The sequence below is a fragment of the Mizuhopecten yessoensis genome, unplaced genomic scaffold (genome assembly GCF_002113885.1).
Source record: "Mizuhopecten yessoensis strain PY_sf001 unplaced genomic scaffold, ASM211388v2 scaffold3949, whole genome shotgun sequence".
Classification (NCBI taxonomy): domain Eukaryota; kingdom Metazoa; phylum Mollusca; class Bivalvia; order Pectinida; family Pectinidae; genus Mizuhopecten; species Mizuhopecten yessoensis.
Genome location: NW_018405300.1, coordinates 564,779 through 585,261, shown reverse-complemented (window position 1 = coordinate 585,261; position 20,483 = coordinate 564,779). Strand labels below are relative to the sequence as shown.

General features: G+C 36.6%; 1 protein-coding gene across 9 annotated transcripts in view; it reads left to right on the top strand.

The window, feature by feature from the left end:
• The window catches only part of LOC110448224 (calcium/calmodulin-dependent protein kinase type II delta chain-like), a 149,953-nt gene that overhangs the window by 90,670 nt on the left and 38,800 nt on the right, over positions 1 to 20,483 (top strand). For 4 of the 9 annotated variants that reach the window (XR_002462689.1, XM_021494360.1, XM_021494361.1 and 1 more), the window contains exons 8-13: positions 1,820 to 1,903; positions 3,274 to 3,368; positions 5,490 to 5,612; positions 7,186 to 7,269; positions 14,011 to 14,053; positions 19,319 to 19,339. Coding sequence is in view for 8 of the 9 variants with exons in the window: in XM_021494360.1 (XP_021350035.1) it covers positions 1,820 to 1,903; positions 3,274 to 3,368; positions 5,490 to 5,612; positions 7,186 to 7,269; positions 14,011 to 14,053; positions 19,319 to 19,339 (450 nt within the window). In the remaining variant the exon portion in view is untranslated. Of the gene's footprint in view, positions 1 to 1,819; positions 1,904 to 3,273; positions 3,369 to 5,489; positions 5,613 to 7,185; positions 7,270 to 14,010; positions 14,054 to 16,491; positions 16,501 to 19,318; positions 19,340 to 20,483 lie in introns of all 9 variants that reach the window. The other 5 variants (XM_021494364.1, XM_021494367.1, XM_021494365.1 and 2 more) reach the window with 3 other exon arrangements.

Genomic DNA, 20,483 nt, shown 5'->3' with positions numbered 1-20,483 from the left:
TATATATTGGGTTACCAACCTGTAACACAGAACCCTTACATCTAGAGGATGCAAGCAAAGTGTATATATTGGGTTACCAACCTGTAACACAGAACCCTTACATCTAGAGGATGCAAGCAAACTGTATACATTGGGTTACCAACTTTATTCATTGACTTCTACCCTTTCAAAAAAAAACCCATGCATTTGAATGATACCTGGTACATAGAACCCTAACATCCAGGATCAGTAAGAACTGAAGTGACCTCCTCTAATTATTGAGTTATGCCCCTTAGTTTAAAAATGTTGTTCACATTTTTCCTCCCAAATTACAGTACTGATTTAAATGATACTTTGTACACAGAACCCATTCATCAAAGAGAATAAAATATAGAAATTGGAGTGACCTTCCCTATTTATGAAGTTATGCCATTTTTTCGAAAAAAATCTTAATAGGATTATAGTTCTTGGTGCATGTGGGGGCATTAGTCTGTCATTCTGGCGACAGTTTTAGGTCTTGATTGAATGTATATGTGAAGATTGTGTTCCTAGTGAAGAAATGTCAAGAATTAAATTAATGCAAGATTGTTCCTATGCAGTGGGAAAAGAAATATTTGGGAAAGAAATATGAATTGATTCCATCAGTAAATGTTACCTTTACCATCATCTTCTCTGTACTCTATTGTCAGCTAACAAGAGAAACCAATCTGTCTACCCTAGTGTAATTCACTTAGCTATTTCTGGAGGTTTTATTTGATTTTCATCCTTAGGTCAAGGTCAATGTAATATATTTTGGTTCATAATTATACATTGATATTACCTCAGGATGAGTAGCATATCCTTGACATTTGGCATATATTTTAAAAATTGATACCATGGCGCTGATGGCCAGGCCATTTAACCACGGCTACTTCCTCTGTGTACAATAGACAGATCTCTCACAGATCACACGTGTCCAGGGAATTCTCCAAGACAGACACAGTTCCAATCGAGAAAATTGTGCCACCATAGCTGTGTACCCAGGATTGGCCTTAATAAAACACTACAATGAACTTGCCCATCACCAGTCTACAGAGAGTGTAGGCTGATAGAATCAATGTCGGGAGTTTTAGCCATGGATGACTCGGTAGAATGTGAATGGTCGCACTTGATGGTAATCCTAATGGAGGCTTGATAGGTCAGTGGTAGAGCCAATAAGGTTGTTGATTATCCTTATCTAGTCGACAATTTTATCCAGAGGCTGGACAGTGTCCCAATCTACATAATGTCACTCAACCGATTAACTGCCACAGCCTCCCAAGGGCTACACAAGCTCCTCTGTAGCTTTACCGATTCTCTTCTCTTTCACTGTAAAACAGGAGTGATATCTGGATGAATTTGTGGAGTTTTAAGGTTTCTTCATATAAGTAATTGATTGCTTGATATCCTAATGATCATTATTAAGTCTTGGAGAATGTCAATATCTATGTGAAGTATATAATACATACATGTACAGAAGGTGGGGAGGGTGGAGACACCTACAATACTGAGATTTGACTAGTAAAGCTAGACATTTTGTTTGTACTATAACGACGACATATATCTAAATTCAAGACATTGATAAATACTTCTCGTCAGTTATGTAAAACTACTAAGACATTTGATGTTGTTTTAATGTGATCGGTGGTATACATCAGACCATGTCGTAACTTCCCTAAGACAGGACTTGAATATGGTTGGTGAACTTTTCATTCATCAATTTGAAGATCATGTCGGAAAGTGTGTCTGGCTCCTAGTCTCTTGGTGCTTGGCAATCTCATGCATAATAATGATGCTTTGATATGAATTCTTTTTTTTGCAGGCTTCGCTGGAACTCCTGGCTATTTGTCCCCAGAAGTCCTGAGAAAAGACCCTTATGGGAAGCCTGTAGATATATGGGCATGTGGTAAGGTGTCTCTATCATCACATATTACCGTAGCATATCTAATGAATGTCCCAGTCTGAACAACTTCATTTACTCTTTGACTTTGGTATATCCAACACCTGTACCATATTCCAACTAATAAATGACTGCTGAAAAGTTCTGTTAGGAGTTGAAGTTACTACTTTCTGATGTGTACACATGTATACATATTCCACCTTATGAATTCTCTGCCTTAGTTAATTTATGTAACAGACATCACTGCTTCCTTTTCAGGTCTATAAGTCAGAGGTCAAAGATGTTTGTACATTAAATAGAAATTAGTTTCTGTTCAATAGCTTGGTTTCCCATAGCCCAATCAAACTCCAACTCAATCCACTGCTTCCTTATAGAGAGTGCTTGCTTGGGATAGTCTTACAGCTCTGAAGGTGCAAGGTTAAGGTCACTGGATTTTTTTATTTTTTTGTGTGCAATAACCATATAGTTCTCATTGGCCTATAACACTCAAACTCCATATACTGTTCCTTCATGAAAGTGTATGCTTGGGATTTTCAGGTCCAAAGCTCAAAGGGCAACATCAATGTCACTTACATAGAAATTTGGTTTCTGCTCAGTAAGTCAAGTTTGCAAGGGTTGCCCAAACTCTAGCTTCATATACTACTTACTTACCTAGCGTTGCTTGGAAGTACATTTTAAATCTGTTGGTTAATCTTAGTTTCAATAGAAATTTTGTTTTCGTACAACAGCTCCAGTTTCAGTTAACCAATCACATTGAAGCTTCATAGATTGCTGATATTGGTCAGTCTTCTTAATGAAAGGACTCCTTTTCAAGGCAAAATTAAAGATTAAGTCACTGTTGCTATAGATTGAGCATTACATTCAGCACGCATAAAAAAGCTACAGTTTAATACAAAAATCAAACCAAGTCATCCCTCTACTTTTAACATTGATTGGCTGGATTAGTATTGTGTTTAGATACCTAGTTATAACATGAAGTTATTTTGTCAACTTTGATGTGAACAGGTTATATATATAATTACCATATTACCCCTAATAATGACACTATCATGCTTTTGTAGGTGTGATTCTATATATATCCTGTTGGTGGGCTACTCCCCAGTCTGGGATGAGAATCAGCACAAGTGTATCGTAGTACCCCTAATAATGACACTCATGCTTTTGTAGGTGTGATTCTATATATCCTGTTGGTGGGCTACTCCTCAGTCTGGGATGAGAAACAAGTGTATCGTAGTACCCCTAATAATGACACTATCATGCTTTTGTAGGTGTGATTCTATATATATCCTGTTGGTGGGCTACTCCCCAGTCTGGGATGAGAATCAGCACAAGTGTGCCGTAGTACCCCTAATAATGTCACTATTATGCTTTTGTAGGTGTGATTTTATATATCCTGTTGGTGGGCTACCCCCCATTCTGGGATGAGGATCAGCACAGACTTTATGCTCAGATCAAGGCTGGGGCTTATGATGTAAGTATTGATTTGCTGCTTAAAACATTAACCCAGTTAGTTCAATAGACATCACATGTGACTAGAACATTTGAAATTTATTAATGTGAAAAACGAGGAAATATAATCAAATATTACAGATAATTGAAATTATTAGCAACAGCAAATATGCATATCTGGAGTTAGGATAATTGCTAATTGATCGTGTTTAACTGTAATCAATCTTGTCCTACACACTATCAAACCAAATGAGTATCCATGGATAGAATGAATTAAAGGAGTAAGTTTGTATAGGGGTTCACCTCATTTCCTTTAAACCTTAGGACTGGATGTATCACAACTTTACCAATATAACAGTCTATCTCTTTAAAAGAAAAAAGAAAAATTGAGGCACTGGGTTTGGTGCTCACTTCACTCAGTGTTTTCTTGTATGCCAAGCATGTCCACATGTTTTCCATAAACGGATTGAAAGATTATTTGTTTATCTCTGCCATTGTATGGATAAAAACCGTTCCATATCTTTACAGAACAGTTTTTCACAACAGAGTAGATTTTATCAACTATCTTATATAGGTTGGTTTGTCATGTGACTGAATGCAATGTCAACCAAGAAGTATTTTTCGGTAGTCAGCCATCTAATACCTTCAGATTTAGTCGAACTACATGTTTACCGACATGTTATTTATTTCAGACTAAACTAGACAATGTGTAACAATTGTAATATTTGTCTGAGCATTTTAAAAGGCAAATTTGTTTTTTTTATGAAATTTTTATATGGATACATCAGAACTAAATGATGTGCTATGGACTTTTCCCTCATCTATAACCCAAAATAAAAGTACAGTAACAGAAAAAGGTCATATTATTGTCTGTACCAACAAGATCAATGTTGGGCAAGGCTTAAAAGTTTAAATCTAATATTTGTCCTGGCAATGACATGTAAATAGCTGATTTGGTTATTAGCCCACCTGGCACGAAGTGACAAGTGAGCTTATGCCGTGGCGCGGCGTCCGGCGTCAATATTTTACTTTAAACGACTTCTTCTTAATAACCAAAAGGCCTAGGGTGATGATATTTGGCCAGAACCAAACTGGGATGAAGAGCTACAAAGTTTGTTAAAATTAATGACCTTCACCCATATTCAAGGTCACAGGGGTCAAATATGTTAAAAACTTTAAACATCTTCTTCTCGATAACCAAACTGCCCAGGGAGATGATATTTGGCCAGTAGCCTGCTTCGGTGAAGGGCTACCAAGTTTGTTCAAATTAATGACCTTCAATTATACTCAAGGTCACAGGGGTCAATTGTCTTAAAAAACCTTTTAACAACTTCTTCTGAATAACCAAAATGCCCAGGGTGTTGATATTTGGCCAGTAGCATGCTGTGATGAAGGGCTACAAAGTTTGTTCAAATGAATGACCTTCACCCATATTCAAGGTCACAGGGGTCAAATATGTTAAAAACTTTAAACAACTTCTTCTGAATAACCAAAATGCCCAGGGTGATGATATTTAGTCAGTAGCATACTAGGATCAAGGGCTACCAAGTTTGTTTAAATGTATGACCTTGAATCATATTCAAGGTCACAAGGAGCAAATATGTTCAAAATATATAAAAATAAATAAACAACTTGTTCTGAATAACCAAAAGGCTCAGGATGTTGATATTTAGTCAGTAGCATGCTGGGATCAAGGACTACTATGTTTGTTAAAGTGAATGACTGACTTATATTCAAGGTCACAGGGGTCAAATTTGTTTAAAATCTTTAAACGACCTCTTCTGAATAACCATGGGTCCCAGGATGTTGATACTTTGCAAGTTGCATCCCGAGATGAAAGGCTATAAAATTTGTTCAACATAATGACTTTGTTTGACTTTCAATCACAAAAAAAATAACAGGTTCTTTTGAATGAACTTTTCATAAATACTAAAATTTTATTTTGCCTGTAGCTTTATTTTAGATCACTTTTAAGGTTACAAGTGTGAGATTTATACCAGGTGAGCGATGCAGGCCCATTGGGCCTCTTGTATTTTGTTTAGCGTCCTATTAACAGCTGAGGTCATTTAAGGACATGATGTAAATAGCTGATGACATGTATTGCTTTGCTATACTTCAATATGCTTGTTCTTTTTGCTTGCAGTACCCTTCCCCAGAATGGGACACGGTCACACCAGAGGCCAAGAATCTCATCAACAGTATGCTGACAGTCAACCCTGCAAAGCGTATCAATGCCACAGAGGCACTGAAGCACCCCTGGATATGCGTAAGTAGGGTGGCTGATTGGCTGCCTAGGACAAGGTGTATAGACCAAACAATGGGAGTAATGGGTGGACATGGTTGGTTAAATAACAGAAGGAGTAAAGGCTTCTTATTAGGGCCTTTAAAGGTATAAACTAGACAGACTGGGGCTCAGGGGTATACAAAGGTCAGGTAGTGAGGGGCTTTAGGGGTATAAACTAGACAGTCTGGGGCTCAGGGTTATACAAAGGTCAGGTAGTGAGGGGCTTTAGGGGTATAAACTAGACAGTCTGGGGCTCAGGGTTATACAAAGGTCAGGTAGTGAGGTGCTTTGAGATGATCAAGACATGATTGGAATTACAGATCAAATATATATATCAAATAGTCAGTGATTGAGGATTATCAGTTTCCTTCAGGCATTATGATATCTCTGTATTGAATGCTGAAACCATATGCAATCTGAAGTCCAGTATTCATTACTCTGCAGTTTATGTTGTTCTGGGAAAGATGAATTTCCTTATGCAGGGGAGGTAACTCTGGAAGACTTGACACAATGTGTGCTTGCTGCACTACAATATAGAAATATTGTTTTTGAAAGACATTCTCTGTTATCATTGTGATATATACATTGTTACAATAATTGTTTTTTCATAAATATTTCTGGTAGGTTTACATATCACAATTACTGACTTGACTCGAGAGGAAAATGATAGTCTAATTTGATATACGTCATGATAAAAGTGATTGTTGAAACATTTTCCTTCAAATTACCTGAACACTTAAAAACAAAAACAAACTCATAGGACTTATATAAGCTGTCAGTTAATGGCTAGGTATGGTCAAGAAGGCTGTAGTCTAATTGACATTGAGATAAAAGATACATGGAAATGGAACTGGCCTCTGCATTAGGAGATGAGTTCAATGTTTGTCTCCATTGCACCGTTGCAGCTCAGTTATTAATGTATGATACAGCAGTCTGATTGGTTGAGGCTGTGATACTTCCAGAACTGGACAGTGATAATAAGAGTCCTTGACCTTCTCCTTACTAGTACATGTATGGTAGCCTGTGTTGTCCAGAAGTGTTGTAATGAGATAAGGAATCACACTTAACACAATGTGTTTTTTAAAGGGCAAACAACCTTGAAACATTTGAAGGGGGTTTCTTGTTTAATACCTTTATCAGATATTGTTCAAATGTAAATGATAACAGGGTGCATGGGACCTGATGATTGGGTTGAATTGTCACCGAGAACCGCATTGTAGCTGGCTAGCCTGTGCAGGTAATGTGAAATTTAGGGTAGGTTTGATCAAGTCCCCCTACTGCGGACTGGCCTGATTACCCTCATGTAGTATAAACTTGTATAATAATTCATCAATAACCAGGTAAAATCTATTGTAGTTTATACCTTGTATTTATTTTTAGAAAGATTGGCAGTTTAAAATCTTATTGAGATATGTATGGAAAAGTTTATTTAAGAATGACTAATATCCTGTTTTAATCCAGGAAGTGTTTAGAGTTAGGATAGAAAGTTGACCTGCTTGACTATCAGTAGCACTTATTTCTGTGATAATAAATTTAACATATTGTTCTTTTTCAGCAACGTGAGAGAGTGGCATCTGTGGTTCACAGACAGGAGACTGTAGACTGCCTGAAGAAATTCAACGCCAGGAGGAAACTCAAGGTGAGTAGTTGATCATACGTCTCTCCTAAACACCTGGTGATGATTTGTTACCGATTGTTAGCTCACCTGCCCAAGTGATCATATAGTATGGTGCGCCATTGGTCACCTGTCACTTTTCATTTGTAAGACCACTAGTCAGCTAAGGTGGCCAATTGAATTTTGGAACAAATTGGTATGAAGCATCCCTGGGGCGAGAGAATTCAATGTCATATAATTGAAATGTGTGGTCCCTCTTGGGAAAGAAGGAATGGGCTCAACATGGACAGTCTCGATATTGGAATTGGAAGAAATATTTAAAAGTCAACTTTTGCAGTATTGATAAAGGGTATAATAACCAATATAAACGGCGGGTCTGGCCCCCCTTTGGTCTGAAGGGCGAGGCCCCATAGGGGAAATATAGCAAATTATATAAAATCCTTCTTATTCTGTAGGAATGAAAGGATTTGTTCCATATTTGGTCTGAAGCATCCTTGGGAGAAGGGGAACCAATTTTGTATAAACCATGGGTGTGGCCCCCCAGGGGCCTGAGGGGCGGGGCCCAATAGGGGAAACATAGCAAATTATTCTTTAAAATCCTTCTTCTTCTGTAGGAATGAAAGGATTTGGTCCATATTTGGTCTGAAGCATTCTTGGGTAAAGGGGAACCAATTTTGTATAAATGGTGGGTCTGGCCCCCTTGGGGGCTGAGGGGCGGGGCCCAATAGGGGAAATATAGCAAATTCTTTAAAATCGTTCTTCGTCTGTAGAAATGAAAGGATTTGGTCCATATTTGGTGTGGAGCATCCTTGGGTAAAGGGGAACCAATGTTGTATAAACAGTGGGTCTGGCCCCCCTGGGACCTGAGGGGCGGGGCCCATTAGGGGAAATATAGGTAAAACCTTTATAATCCTTCTTCTACCATAGGGATTAAGGAATATTATCCTAGTTTAGTCTGGAGCATCCTCAGGCAAAAGGGACTCAATTTCGTATAAACAGCGAGTGTGGCCCCCCTGGGGGCAAAAGGGAGGGGCCCAATAGGGGAAACATAGCAAATTCTTCAAAATCCTTCTTCTTCTGTAGGAATGACAGGATTTTGTCCAAATTTGGTATGAAGCACCCTTGGGTGAAGGGGAACCAATTTTGTATAAACGGTGTATCTGTCACATCTGGAGGCAGAGAGGTGGGGCCCAATAGGGGAAATAGTGGTAAAACCTTTAAAATCCTTCTTTTACCATAGAGATTAAGGGATTTTATCCTAATTTAGTCTGGAGCATCAATGGGCCAAGGGAACTCAATTTTGTATAAGCAGTGGCCTGGGTGTGGTCTCCCAGGGGGCAGAAGGGCAGGGCCCAATTGTAGAAATAGAGGTAAAACCTTAAAAATCTTTCTTCGACCATCTGGATTAATGGATTTTATCCTTGTTTAGTCTGGAGCATCCTTGAGTCAAGGCGACTCAATTTTGTATAATTGGTGGGTATGACTCCCCTAATTTGCATAGGGGTGCAGGGCTCTGTTTGAAGTTTGTTCTCGCTATATCTCAAGTACTGGATGGATCTTTCTGAAATTTCATATGTACTTACAGCACCTACTTCATACCAATTATTTTAAACATATTCAGGTGAGCGATACAGGCCCTCGGGACCTCTTGTTACATTTGTCATTATTCACCGCTACCATAGTACTAAGTCTAACATATGCAATTCTAATGATATGGAACCATGCTATATCGACTATCTTATAGGTGTTACAACATTACGTAGACTGGCATTTTTCCCAGTAAAAGAAAGACTCCCCGAATTTGAATATATTGCATAATGCTGCAATAAAAGGTAACAGGCTTTAAGTGCAGGTGTACAAAGTTGGATTATTTGTTTAGGACAGCTGTCTACCTGTAGCGTTTTACCTGCCCGCCTACACTTCCTGAAGCTTTTAAATTTCACAGAGTTTGGAGTTAATTCATTAACTATCTACTGTTAGTGGCTTGTGGCTCACTTTTTTATCCTGTCTAAGAAAAGATGCAAACTGATCGCATATTGTATTTTCAGAAAAAAACAGGTGATTGTCACATGTCAGTTTCTGTTCATTAACTGCCCTTTACTTGGTCTGCTTTCAACCAAATTTTATATGCACATACCTAATTACAAGACTCAGCTAAGCTCAATCTGCAGTGTGATGCATGCATATTTATGCATGATTAATGAGGACAGGTATCATTCTAAAAGATGTGAATATCTACCACATTACAAACTTGTCAAGTTTTGTTAGTGTTTATTGTAAAAATGTTGTCGCACACATGACTCTTGATTTGACCCATTCATTCTTGTTTTGGCAGTTCATGACTTGATGTTTAACTCTAAGAGATTGGCAAAAATGTTTCCCCATGAGGAAAATTTAAGCTAAGGAAAACATCCTTAAGATATTTAGTGAAACCAAAGCTTCGTTTGATTTTAGTTAATCAGTAAGACTTCATATGCCATCAGTGTTGGGCATTTGATAGCAGGGTTAATGAAGGTAAAGGATAATGTAAGTTAAAGCCCCAATGGTTAGACGTTCAGACTTCATATAGAAAGGTCAGGTTTTCTCCGTTGTCCAGGACACTGATGAAGACAGGAACAACCAGCTATAAATATCTCTATATTTGGACAAACAGCTATAAATATCTTTATATTTGGGCTACCTGTGTTGTCTGGGTCTTTATATTGGTAGGCCGACGGAATTCTTTTTTTTTTAAAGGAAATTTTGTGTTATGTTTTTATATCCGCTCACAGGTTGAGAAACAAAGATATTATAGGTCACCCGATTCCTTATCAGATGACAGCACCACTGAGACCTTGTTTACCTATAGTTACGTTATCAGTAAAGTGGCAAATACGCAGAAGTGCGGTAAAAGGGTACAAAACATTTCGTAATACCTGTACATGTGATACTGTCCTTGGCACCAGAACACCCCTGTGTCATTCCATGATCACCTTGTACATATTGAAATGCAGTTCAAAAAGATTTCTGTGACAACTAAGAAAAATAAAACTCTTAAAACTGTCAGGAAACCTATTTGGAGATTTTTCGTGACTGTTTGATAGGTGGAGCGGAGCCTTCATAGTGACTTGAAAATGAATAATAAATTATTTTGTCTCCACCTTTCTATTGATCTTTGAAATTGACAAGGTTGGTTCAGTTACATGTAATTGTAATCTTTTTGCCTTAATATCGCATTATTTTTATATATTAATTAACTTAGCTATCTAATATACATGATTAATTAAAATAAGTAATGACAGAGATATTGTACTTATTAGAGTCAATATTATCAAATTACAATTAAAATATTAATATATAGACCCCGTATATAAACATAAGAATATTGTAGGTGGAAATTTCATGGTATAAATCAGTTTTCTGTGATCAATCAGTGTCTGATTATGAAGGTCATGCATTATTCAGGTATCTAGGAAGGTTTGATATATTTAGAGTTTTACCTGTGTGGTGTATAAAGTATGTCCCCTAACAGTGAAGCTGTGGCTGGAGGTAGTGCCGTTATCAGGGGGACATTTATGTGGAGACTTTCCAGTGGTTACATACCTCTACATAAGGTGTGTTGATTCTCCCTGCTTGACTGCGTCCAGGCAGTTGACATGAAGTGTTATCATACAACAATATTCATGTAACACAAGTCTTTCTTACTCACCTGTCATTGTCAAGGTGAAAGGAATTATGCCACCGTTGTACAAAGCATGTGTATGGATGAAGATCCCTGTGTAGTCATCAAACGTTTCGTTAAACTGGCTTAATCTTTTGTTGTAATGCATTAGTTTTGACTTTTAAAAGTTTATAACTTCTACTCTATTCATCATGTGGAATTTAATTACTGAAATCTGTGAAAGAGTCTAAAATTGGGCACTTGCTTGAAATAAGTATAGTTTTGAATACCTATAACATCTCGGTGTGTCCAGTACTGCATCTCCTTAAGTGCCATGTGTGATGATACAGATCAAACTTTTACAGTCGGTGGTTTAACAAAGCCTGACAATTCTAGTGGTTGGATGTACAATATTAACAACCCAGGAAATGAAACAATCTCATACACAGAGGAAGACTTTGAGATGGCTCTGGAGGAGATCACAGGAGACTGTTCTAAGTACCATATCAATGTCTCCAAACTATACTGCGGCAAAAGGTTTCTTGACAGTGAACCTTCATGCGAAAAACTTTCCTCTTATACGGATGATACAATGATGGAGGAAAATTTAAATTTGGAGGATGAAGTTAATCAAGATTTATATAAAAAGGAGGATTTAACTGTGTACTGTGGTAAACGTTTTCTTGAGACTGATTGCACACCAAAATCCACATACCAGATAGAGGGGGAGGTGGAGGATGATGAATTAGAGGACACACAAGCAATGGGGTTAGTTGATAATGAAAGAGCATTGGAGAGATGTGGGGAAGCAGGATTAAGTGAAAGTCTGGAGGAAAAGATATTTGATTCTGAAAACATCTCTGTACAAACTTTACAGGAAGTTGTAGAGATTTATTGTGTACAGAAATGTCTAGATAACACTATTCATTCTGATTCTAAAAGTCCGACAGCAAGTGAATCAGAGGAAGGTGAGAGGGATGTGAATGATGATTACCTAGTCACATGGCATGAAGATTTGGAAATATACTGTGGGAAAAAATTCCTTGAAAGTAGTTTGTCTTGTTTTAGAGGTGTTGATTCACTGGAAAAAGAATTTGATATAGAAAGAGTTGATTCATTAGAAACTGAGCATGATTTTATAACCAAAAGTGAGCAATCTTACAAACACCCTGTATTCTTGGATGTGTACTGCGGGAAACAATTTCTTGACAGTGAATGTAGTCCTTCATGCATGGAATTTTCTGTTGAGAGAGAGGTGATACTCCCTGAAACTCAGCAAGATGTGAAGGCTTCCGCAGGAAGTGAAGTACCAAATTTCGAGGCAGACTTAAACACAAAAAATGATGTTGTAAGAAAGGAAGAAAAACATTACCCCAAAACGGAGGAGGGAAGTGATAACCTTTGCTTGGAAAGAGACCTTACCAATGTTCTTGTGTTACCAGAGGTGAAGGAAGTAGGGTTAATGGGTGTTAACTTTCAAGAGGAACTAGAGCTTTACTGTGAGCAAGCAAAGTTAAAAACATCTCATGATGCAAATACTACAGAAACAAATGGAGTAAAAATGGAAATAGACTTTATGATGGAAAACATTGAGGATGTTGGTTTAGTGTATAGCAATGAGGATGTAGAATTAGAAGAGAGTAATGGGGATGTAGAATTAGTACAGAGTAATGAAGATGTAGAATTAGTGGAACGGAACAATGATGAAGACAACCCTAACAGGCAACAAGAGCATGTTGGATCAGAGGGAAATAAACAGTTTAAAGAATTGTACAAGACATCGAAAAATGCAGAATTACGCACAAACACAGCGGTCAGAATTGATGAAGTATTATTAGAGAGTGGTGTGGTTAACCAGAATGACATTACTGATGGGTCCGACTTGTCAACAGAGGACACACAGTTAAACCTCATTGACATGTCTTCAGACTATCTCAAGGAAGAGAAGGGAGAGGAAAAGGAAGAAATTGAAGAAGAGGAGGAAGAAATAGGGGAAAAGTTAACTTTGTCCTCAAATTCCTCTGAGGAAAAGTCTCAGGTAGTGAGCCTCCGTATATATAGTATGACACTGTTAGTCTAAACATATAGGATGTTATTTCATTTGGCTATACCTGAGAAAATAAAAAGTATTCTCTATGCGTATTGCATCTTCAGTAACATACATATTAGTCTGTTCTCACACTCTGGCTACATTTATCTGTGGGTCTCTGTACATAGGATATTCCTGTTGGTATCCCTGACAAGCTAAAATGTGTTGATCCAGAAACGCAGTTCATATTGTGACATCATGAACACTATTGACATCTATATTCAGATAACATCACATAAAATCTCCTAAGTTGGTATTACAGGTTAACTTTTTACCAAAACAAGTCTGTTAAGGAATAAGAGAAAATAATCATTCGTAACTTTGAGGTGGAGATAAACACTCTTAACTGTACGTGTCCGACTTAAAATGACTGGACATTTAAGAATCTTACACTGGTGGTAGTAATTTTTTTGTCCTGCGCTCAAAAAGGAGAAATAATTCTCTGAATATTTTCTCTATGTATGTATCCAGATTGTATTATTTTTTATAAACTAGAACATATTATGAAAAGGACATTTCCATATTACACTAAACTAGCAATTTTTTATTGATCAGTGTTTTTGTGTTACTAGTAAAGCAAATATGACACATAGGGTTTGTGGAATGGTGCACAAAAATGGTTTCCATGTGATATCTTTTTTTGAAGGAATGTTTCATGAAGCTTAATAGACGAGTGCATCAAAACGGATCTAAGTATAGGTATACTTGACACTTTATGTTAAGAAAAAAAAAAAACTTGAAAAAAAAATCCATTTCAAAATACTATTGTCGAAACATTGCAAATGAATTATATAATTATTTTTAATGAAATGAATACAGCATCCTTAACCCTTTCACCACTGTAGACCATAATGGAACACCCAGTTAAATTTATAGTAGAGTCTACTCAAGTTACCTAGGTGTGAAAGGGTTAAGTTGGTACGGACATGAATTTCCCTGATTTCAATATAGTGTAGAAACCATGAGATATTTTGATATTATTTTAAAGTTTTACTGATATTGTGTTGAATAAATGAAAACTCTGTTCCTATTTCAGGGTGCAATTCTTACTACAATGTTGGCTACGAGGAACTTCTCTAGTAAGTATATCTGTGAGGGCTGTGGACAGTCCCCGTTAAATTTCCTAGTAGTATATATATTTATACTTGACCAGGTGTTAAAGATGTTAGGTACACAAGATGGGAGACTGGATTTATAATGATCAACATCAGTTATAACTGGTTATACTGTGTGATTACATGTGTGTTTGCTGTATATGTATTGACGACTAAGCATGAGGTTGTGTTTGTAAATCGTACCAGAGGTGAAGGAGTGATTTTTTTGCCTATATAACGTGTCTACTTCATCAACCTAATTACCAAAGTAATGCTACGGGTTTGGGTTGTACCAATTAACGCTTCCGTGTAATCCCACCTGCTCTCGTGTGATCATCATCCCATTATATGTGTGAGGAAACCCTCTAACAAGTTTCACTGGGTAAGAATTGAAACATTTTCAGGAATCCATAGTTGAATGAGAATGTTAACTGATGTTATTCTGATGTTTTCTTAGGAAACACCTCCCTGTGTCCAAACTGACTGTTTGTGGTCTAACAACTTGGTTAAATTGTAAATGGTGAAAAATAAGTTGTAAAATTATTCTGAGTGAATTGTTAAAGCAGTATAAAAAGACTACTAAATCACAGGTAAAAGCATGGCAAATCCTTCTCAAGATTTTCTGACCATTGATTAGTATTGCAGATGTATAAAATATAAATGATGAAGTTGTACTTGAATTGCCTGTTGATTTTAACATTATCTGTCAAGTTTATGGTCCACACCTGAAGGAGATTCATACACACACATACCTGTACTTCCCTTGCTCAGCTGGGTTACATATGTATGCATTCAATTTAGTGAACAAGTAACGACCTCAAGAAGACCTTATGTATTCTTGTTTTTAAGTTGATGTTAATATTTTTGGAGGTAGATTATGTAATATATGAGAGACTTGTATGATGACTGCAGGTTGTCCTAATGTCCTGTACATTACAGGCTTTTTTACATCGCGCATAGCATAAGGTAACTTTAATAAGACATCCTGATATGATATTCAGAGGAGGTAAAAGAGCAGCTGTGTGATTGTTTAACCGTGGTTATAATAATAATAATGATACACTAGCTGTCAAGATAAGTAGCGATATGTAATGAAATGATAAGCTTTGGCAGTCATTTGTAAAACCTGTTTACTTTAGAATTTGCAAAACAATGGACCACAGTGTACTAATGTTACTGTTTTGACACTGCCTGCAAACATGCACCGCTGTATTAATGCTGTGGAGACATTATTGGAGTTCAGAGATATCCATCTTTGGAATACTTAAGGTTATTCTTGACTTATAAACAGTGTCTCGCTAGTGAATGTTAAGTTTTGTCTGTCTGGATAGCATATAGAAAGTTACTCAAAATAATTATAAACACACAGGGAAATTGTTATCTGTACAAAGGCTGGTTAGTAATTACATGTACCTGGTTATCTGTACAAAGTCTGGTTAGTAACTCCATGTACCTGGTTATCTGTACAAACTCTGGTTAGTATAACTACATGTACCTTGTTATCTGTACAAACTCTGGTTAGTAACTCCATGTACCTGGTTATCTGTACAAAGTCTGGTTAGTAACTGAATGTACCAGGTTTGAAGACTGTGTTACAGTGTAATGAACTTGACTACCTGTGGTTATAACTACTGTGTTTCCTTACATAGCCACTACTTGTGTGTGGTTACTTTGTCTCCCTGTGATGTGGAGTAAGATTGTTGTGAGACTTGAGTGTGACCGTTCACCTGAGACAATGTATATCCTTCACTGAATGAGCACATGCCATTCTTCTCACAGTATGGCTCTACTCTTCCCTCTTACAGGGTCTACTGTCTCTCATGACAAAATGCTTAAAATAGAACTATATTGGTGTCCATTGTTTTCCCTTGACAATATTTGCGTAATTTTGATTTAGTAATAGCTCATGGAAGAAAATATTTTGGGGGAGGTTACAATTAAGACATTATTTTGTGGAAAATGCCTTATTTATGAACACCAGTAATATTGTAACATTACTCATAGGATGCTGTAGAAATCACAGTGTAATGTTATATGATATGGTTATAAAATCTTTATAAATCATATTAGAAATGTTTATAATATTGTAAGAATGTTAAGATAAATTAGTGGACAGAGTTTTATCAAAATACACATCAGCAAAGGATAAGAAGCAGAATTAAATAAGTGCAGACCTATACTTTTAGTGTAGTTTTAATTGTAAGGTATAGAAAAAGGTAAGAGTAGATGGTTATGCCTTGATGAGTCGGTAGACCCTTCCCAATGGCAGACAGTGTTGCTGACGGTACTATTGTATAAATCGTTTGTATATGTTTGGTGGTTGTGGCCATCATGGCATCATGTGTGTACATGTCTCCACGCAGAGAGCATGCTGACTGTTCCCAGTCTCATGTCTGTTTTTTGCTTGCTTTGTATGACTGTAGTAAACAAAGGTAAGTGTCTCTATCTTGTTGGCCCTATCCTTCAGTAGACTTAGTTCTCAGCAACACACATTGGTTTATCATGCTGTATTATATCAGATTATTGGTTGAAAACATGCTTTTTTATCTTTTTTTTTTTAATCTCACTTTTTCTCACTTTATGCTTAAATTGATTTCCACATTATTCAGAATGAATTATCGGACTAATATATAAAATGCACAAGAATTAATGTATAAAACAAACAGGAATTAATGACCATCTATTCTGTACTACAGTATAGTGCATCAAACTAATGGTAACTCACTGTGACAAACCGTTTTTCTTAAGTGCACGTTCCTTTTTGCACAATCAGTATGGATATAAGTCATTGTATTCAGTCTGTATTATAAACTCAACAGACATACCTGTTGTAAGTAAAATAAAGAGGTCCTTAAAAAACTCTAAGTATGGTCAACCCAGCTATATTTAGTTGTTACTTCATGTAATTATTGGAAAGTGTGACAAATCAGATTTGTTTTTACAGAAAATAAGTAAACAGGACCAATGCAGTAAATGCATTAGTATTGCTGTGTTCTGTGTATTGGTTACAGACATTATCCCCTGAAAAGTTGTCCTGATGCATCACTCCTCACATTTTAATCCAATTTTCTATTAACATTTACAACCATCATCAGTACCTTAGTTAGTTGTGTGCTTGCATTTTTTTTTATTATGACAAGATACCTCCCCTTTTCTGATATCTGCTTATAAATTTTGTCCCAAGTACTATGGCAGACTTTTTTGACCAATACTTGTAGCATTTGCTACAAATAATCAATACTTGCTTGTAATTTATTTTTGATTTTGACTATTTTATTGGAGTTATGTCCCCTTTTCTGAGTTCAATAAATAAGTATTGTCCAAAATTCTGAGACATAACTTTTAAAGCAATATTTATGAAATTTGATACACATAATCAGTATGTGAGTTTGCCATTTATTTTTACAACTTTTGTATGAGTTATGTGTGGGAGATGGGGATGGTAAATTAACCTGTAGGCTACAATTCTAATTGGTTTCTTTTCCTTGGAGCAACATTTTTTTTTTTAAATATTGTTCCTGAATTTTTTACATTTGGTAGTAGGCTGAGTGCCCCCATCCCCCTATATATCCCTATCAGGTAGGTTTATGTGTGACCAAGGTACTCCTATTAGTTTGGTTTATGTGTGATCTATGTACCCCTATCAGGTAAGTTCATGTGTGACCTATATACTCCTATCAGGTAGGTTCATGTGTGACCTATATACTCCTATCAGGTAGGTTTATGTGTGACCTATGTACTCCTATCAGGTAGGTTTATGTGTGACCTTTAGACTCCTATCAGGTAGGTTTATGTGTGACCTTTATACTCCTATCAGGTAGATGTATTTGTGACCTTTTTACTCCTATCAGGTAGATGTATTTGTGACCTTTTTACTCCTATTATTTCGGTTTATGTGTGACCTTTGTACTCATATCAAGCAGGTCTATTTGTGACCTTTATCCTCCTATGAGGTAGGTTTATGTGTGACCTTTGTACTCTATGAGATAGGTTTATGTGTGACCTATGTACTCCTATGAGATAGGTTTATGTGTGACCTTTGTACGCCTATCAGATAGGTTACTTATGTACTCCTATCCGGTAGGTTTATGTGTGACCTATGTACTCCTATGAGGTAGGTTTATGTGTGACCTTTATACTCTTATGAGGTAGGTTTGTGTGTGAACTTTATACTCCTATGAGGTAGGTTTATGTGTGACCTTTATACTCCTATGAGGTAGGTTTGTGTGTGAACTTTATACTCCTATGAGGTAGGTTACCTAAGTTCTCCTATGAGGGAAGTTTATGTGTGACCTTAATACTCCTATCAGGTAGGTTTCAGGGCTCAGGCTAAACTTTTTAAACCACTAGGCACTGTGCCTAGTGTCATGAAAAATCCACTCGGCACTCCAGAAATTTTACTGTACACCTGAGATTATGAAAAAAGGGGTGAAGTTTCACTTCCATCTTTCGTTTCGATTAGTTACGGAACATTATGTAGTCTAGTTCCCTGCTGCGATTGCTGCAGTCGGGCCCCGCAGTACATCGTTCAGGACGCTNTGATACTTATTTATGTAATCTATTTATTCATGCTTCAGGTTGAAAACAAAAATACTCTTACTTATGGACTTAATATTTTTCCATTGAAACTAACTTAATTTTTTGGCAATTATTAATTTGTATAATATATCAATCTTAGTTGAGTTAATGTGATTCATACTACAGTTTCAAAGTTTCAAATAAAGATACTTGTATGAAAGTAAACAAATAAAGATACAGTATGAGGGTGTTGGAAGGCATTTTTATTGTCATATAGATAAAATTTCAAATTTGTAGGAGAGTGTACACAATATCGCTTAAGAGAAAACATTGAAAGTCCAGAAGTTTTGATGTGTAAAAAAATGGAGCCTGAGTCTGAAGTTTTTTTAAGGAATTGGAGCCAAAGGATTTAACCTTTATAGAGTCATTGCAAAGCACATAACTCTCATCTATCTCTATTTTAACTGTCTGTGCCCTAATTCACCCTGACGGACGTCGGGGGCACGGGACATGACATCACCATTACCTGCACTGTTGTTTGTACATGATTACCTTATTTGGACTAGTCTAGCTCTATATTAATTAATTCTGCTTGTAAATATGTCTTATATTCTATGAAAGACCTGATATATTATACACATATATATTTTTGTTTCTTTTTGAAGTGTGTATTTGTTTAAGTTTCTGGTATGTTAAGATAAAATGAATTGTTGAATTTCTTATAATTACAAGGTGGTGGTTGGGGTGGAGGAGGTAACAATCTTATTCTGTCCACATGCATCCTTTTTCACTGCTTTCATTAATGTTTAGTTGTTATTTTGTTTTGTAATAAATGTTCTAAATGAATATGATGTGAACAAGTAACCTTTGTGATACTAGAGTATTGCACTTCTAAATTCATTCAACATTTATGTTGAAAGCACATCATCCATAAGCACTTTGTTATAGTGTTGTCCTGAGTGGTTTTAAGACCTTGTTTATTTGTGTGTGTAAATTTGTCTCCACATATATGCACTATAATATATATAAGTAGATGTGGGTGTTACCTGTAGAACACCTGAGTATTGTTGTAAAGAATATCTCACTACTGGTAGAAAGGGCAGACAACTCTTTCACACTGTTTGTTTGCCAGAAGAGGCCCTCAGTCTAACACTTTGTTCTGCCAGACCACACCAATTGGTCACTTTCTGGACATCACACTGACATATTGACAAAACTTTTGATGAACTTGCAAATCACACTTTGTGATGTATTGTCTTAATTTTGCATTGAGCCAGATTTGTCCTGTAAAAGTCTTGTGATTAAGAAACTGCTCAATTTGTGAGATATACTGTACATCAGAAACATTGTAAACTTTTTCCTTCAGGTAGTTGTTTGTCATTTTATGTAATAAAAAATACTTTTCTATAGCTGTTGACAAGCCTGTCGTTAAAGGAATGCGTAAGTGGAGTTCCTAGATATTTTCGTCCTTATCAGTTCTACTGCAGATGGTCTCCCTTGTTTCTAATGTGCACTATCAGGTTTAGAACGCAATGGTGCAGTGGTCTATCCCTGGTGATAGAACTCAGTGGTTTCCATAGTTCCTACCAGTGTGGTACAGTGGTCTACCTTGTTTCTAGTATATCAATGCAGTGGTTTTCCTATTTTGGTGGATAGGTATTGGATCCCTAGTTCCTAGTGGATTAATGTACTTGATTCCCTAGTTCCTAGNTGGGACGAGTGTGGTTGTAAATTCCTATCAGGTAGGTTTATGTGTGACCTTAATACTCCTATCAGGTAGGTTTATGTGTGACCTATGTATTCCTATGAGGTAGGTTTATGTGTGACCTTAATACTCCTATCAGGTAGGTTTATGTGTGACCTTAATACTCCTATCAGGTAGGTTTATGTGTGACCT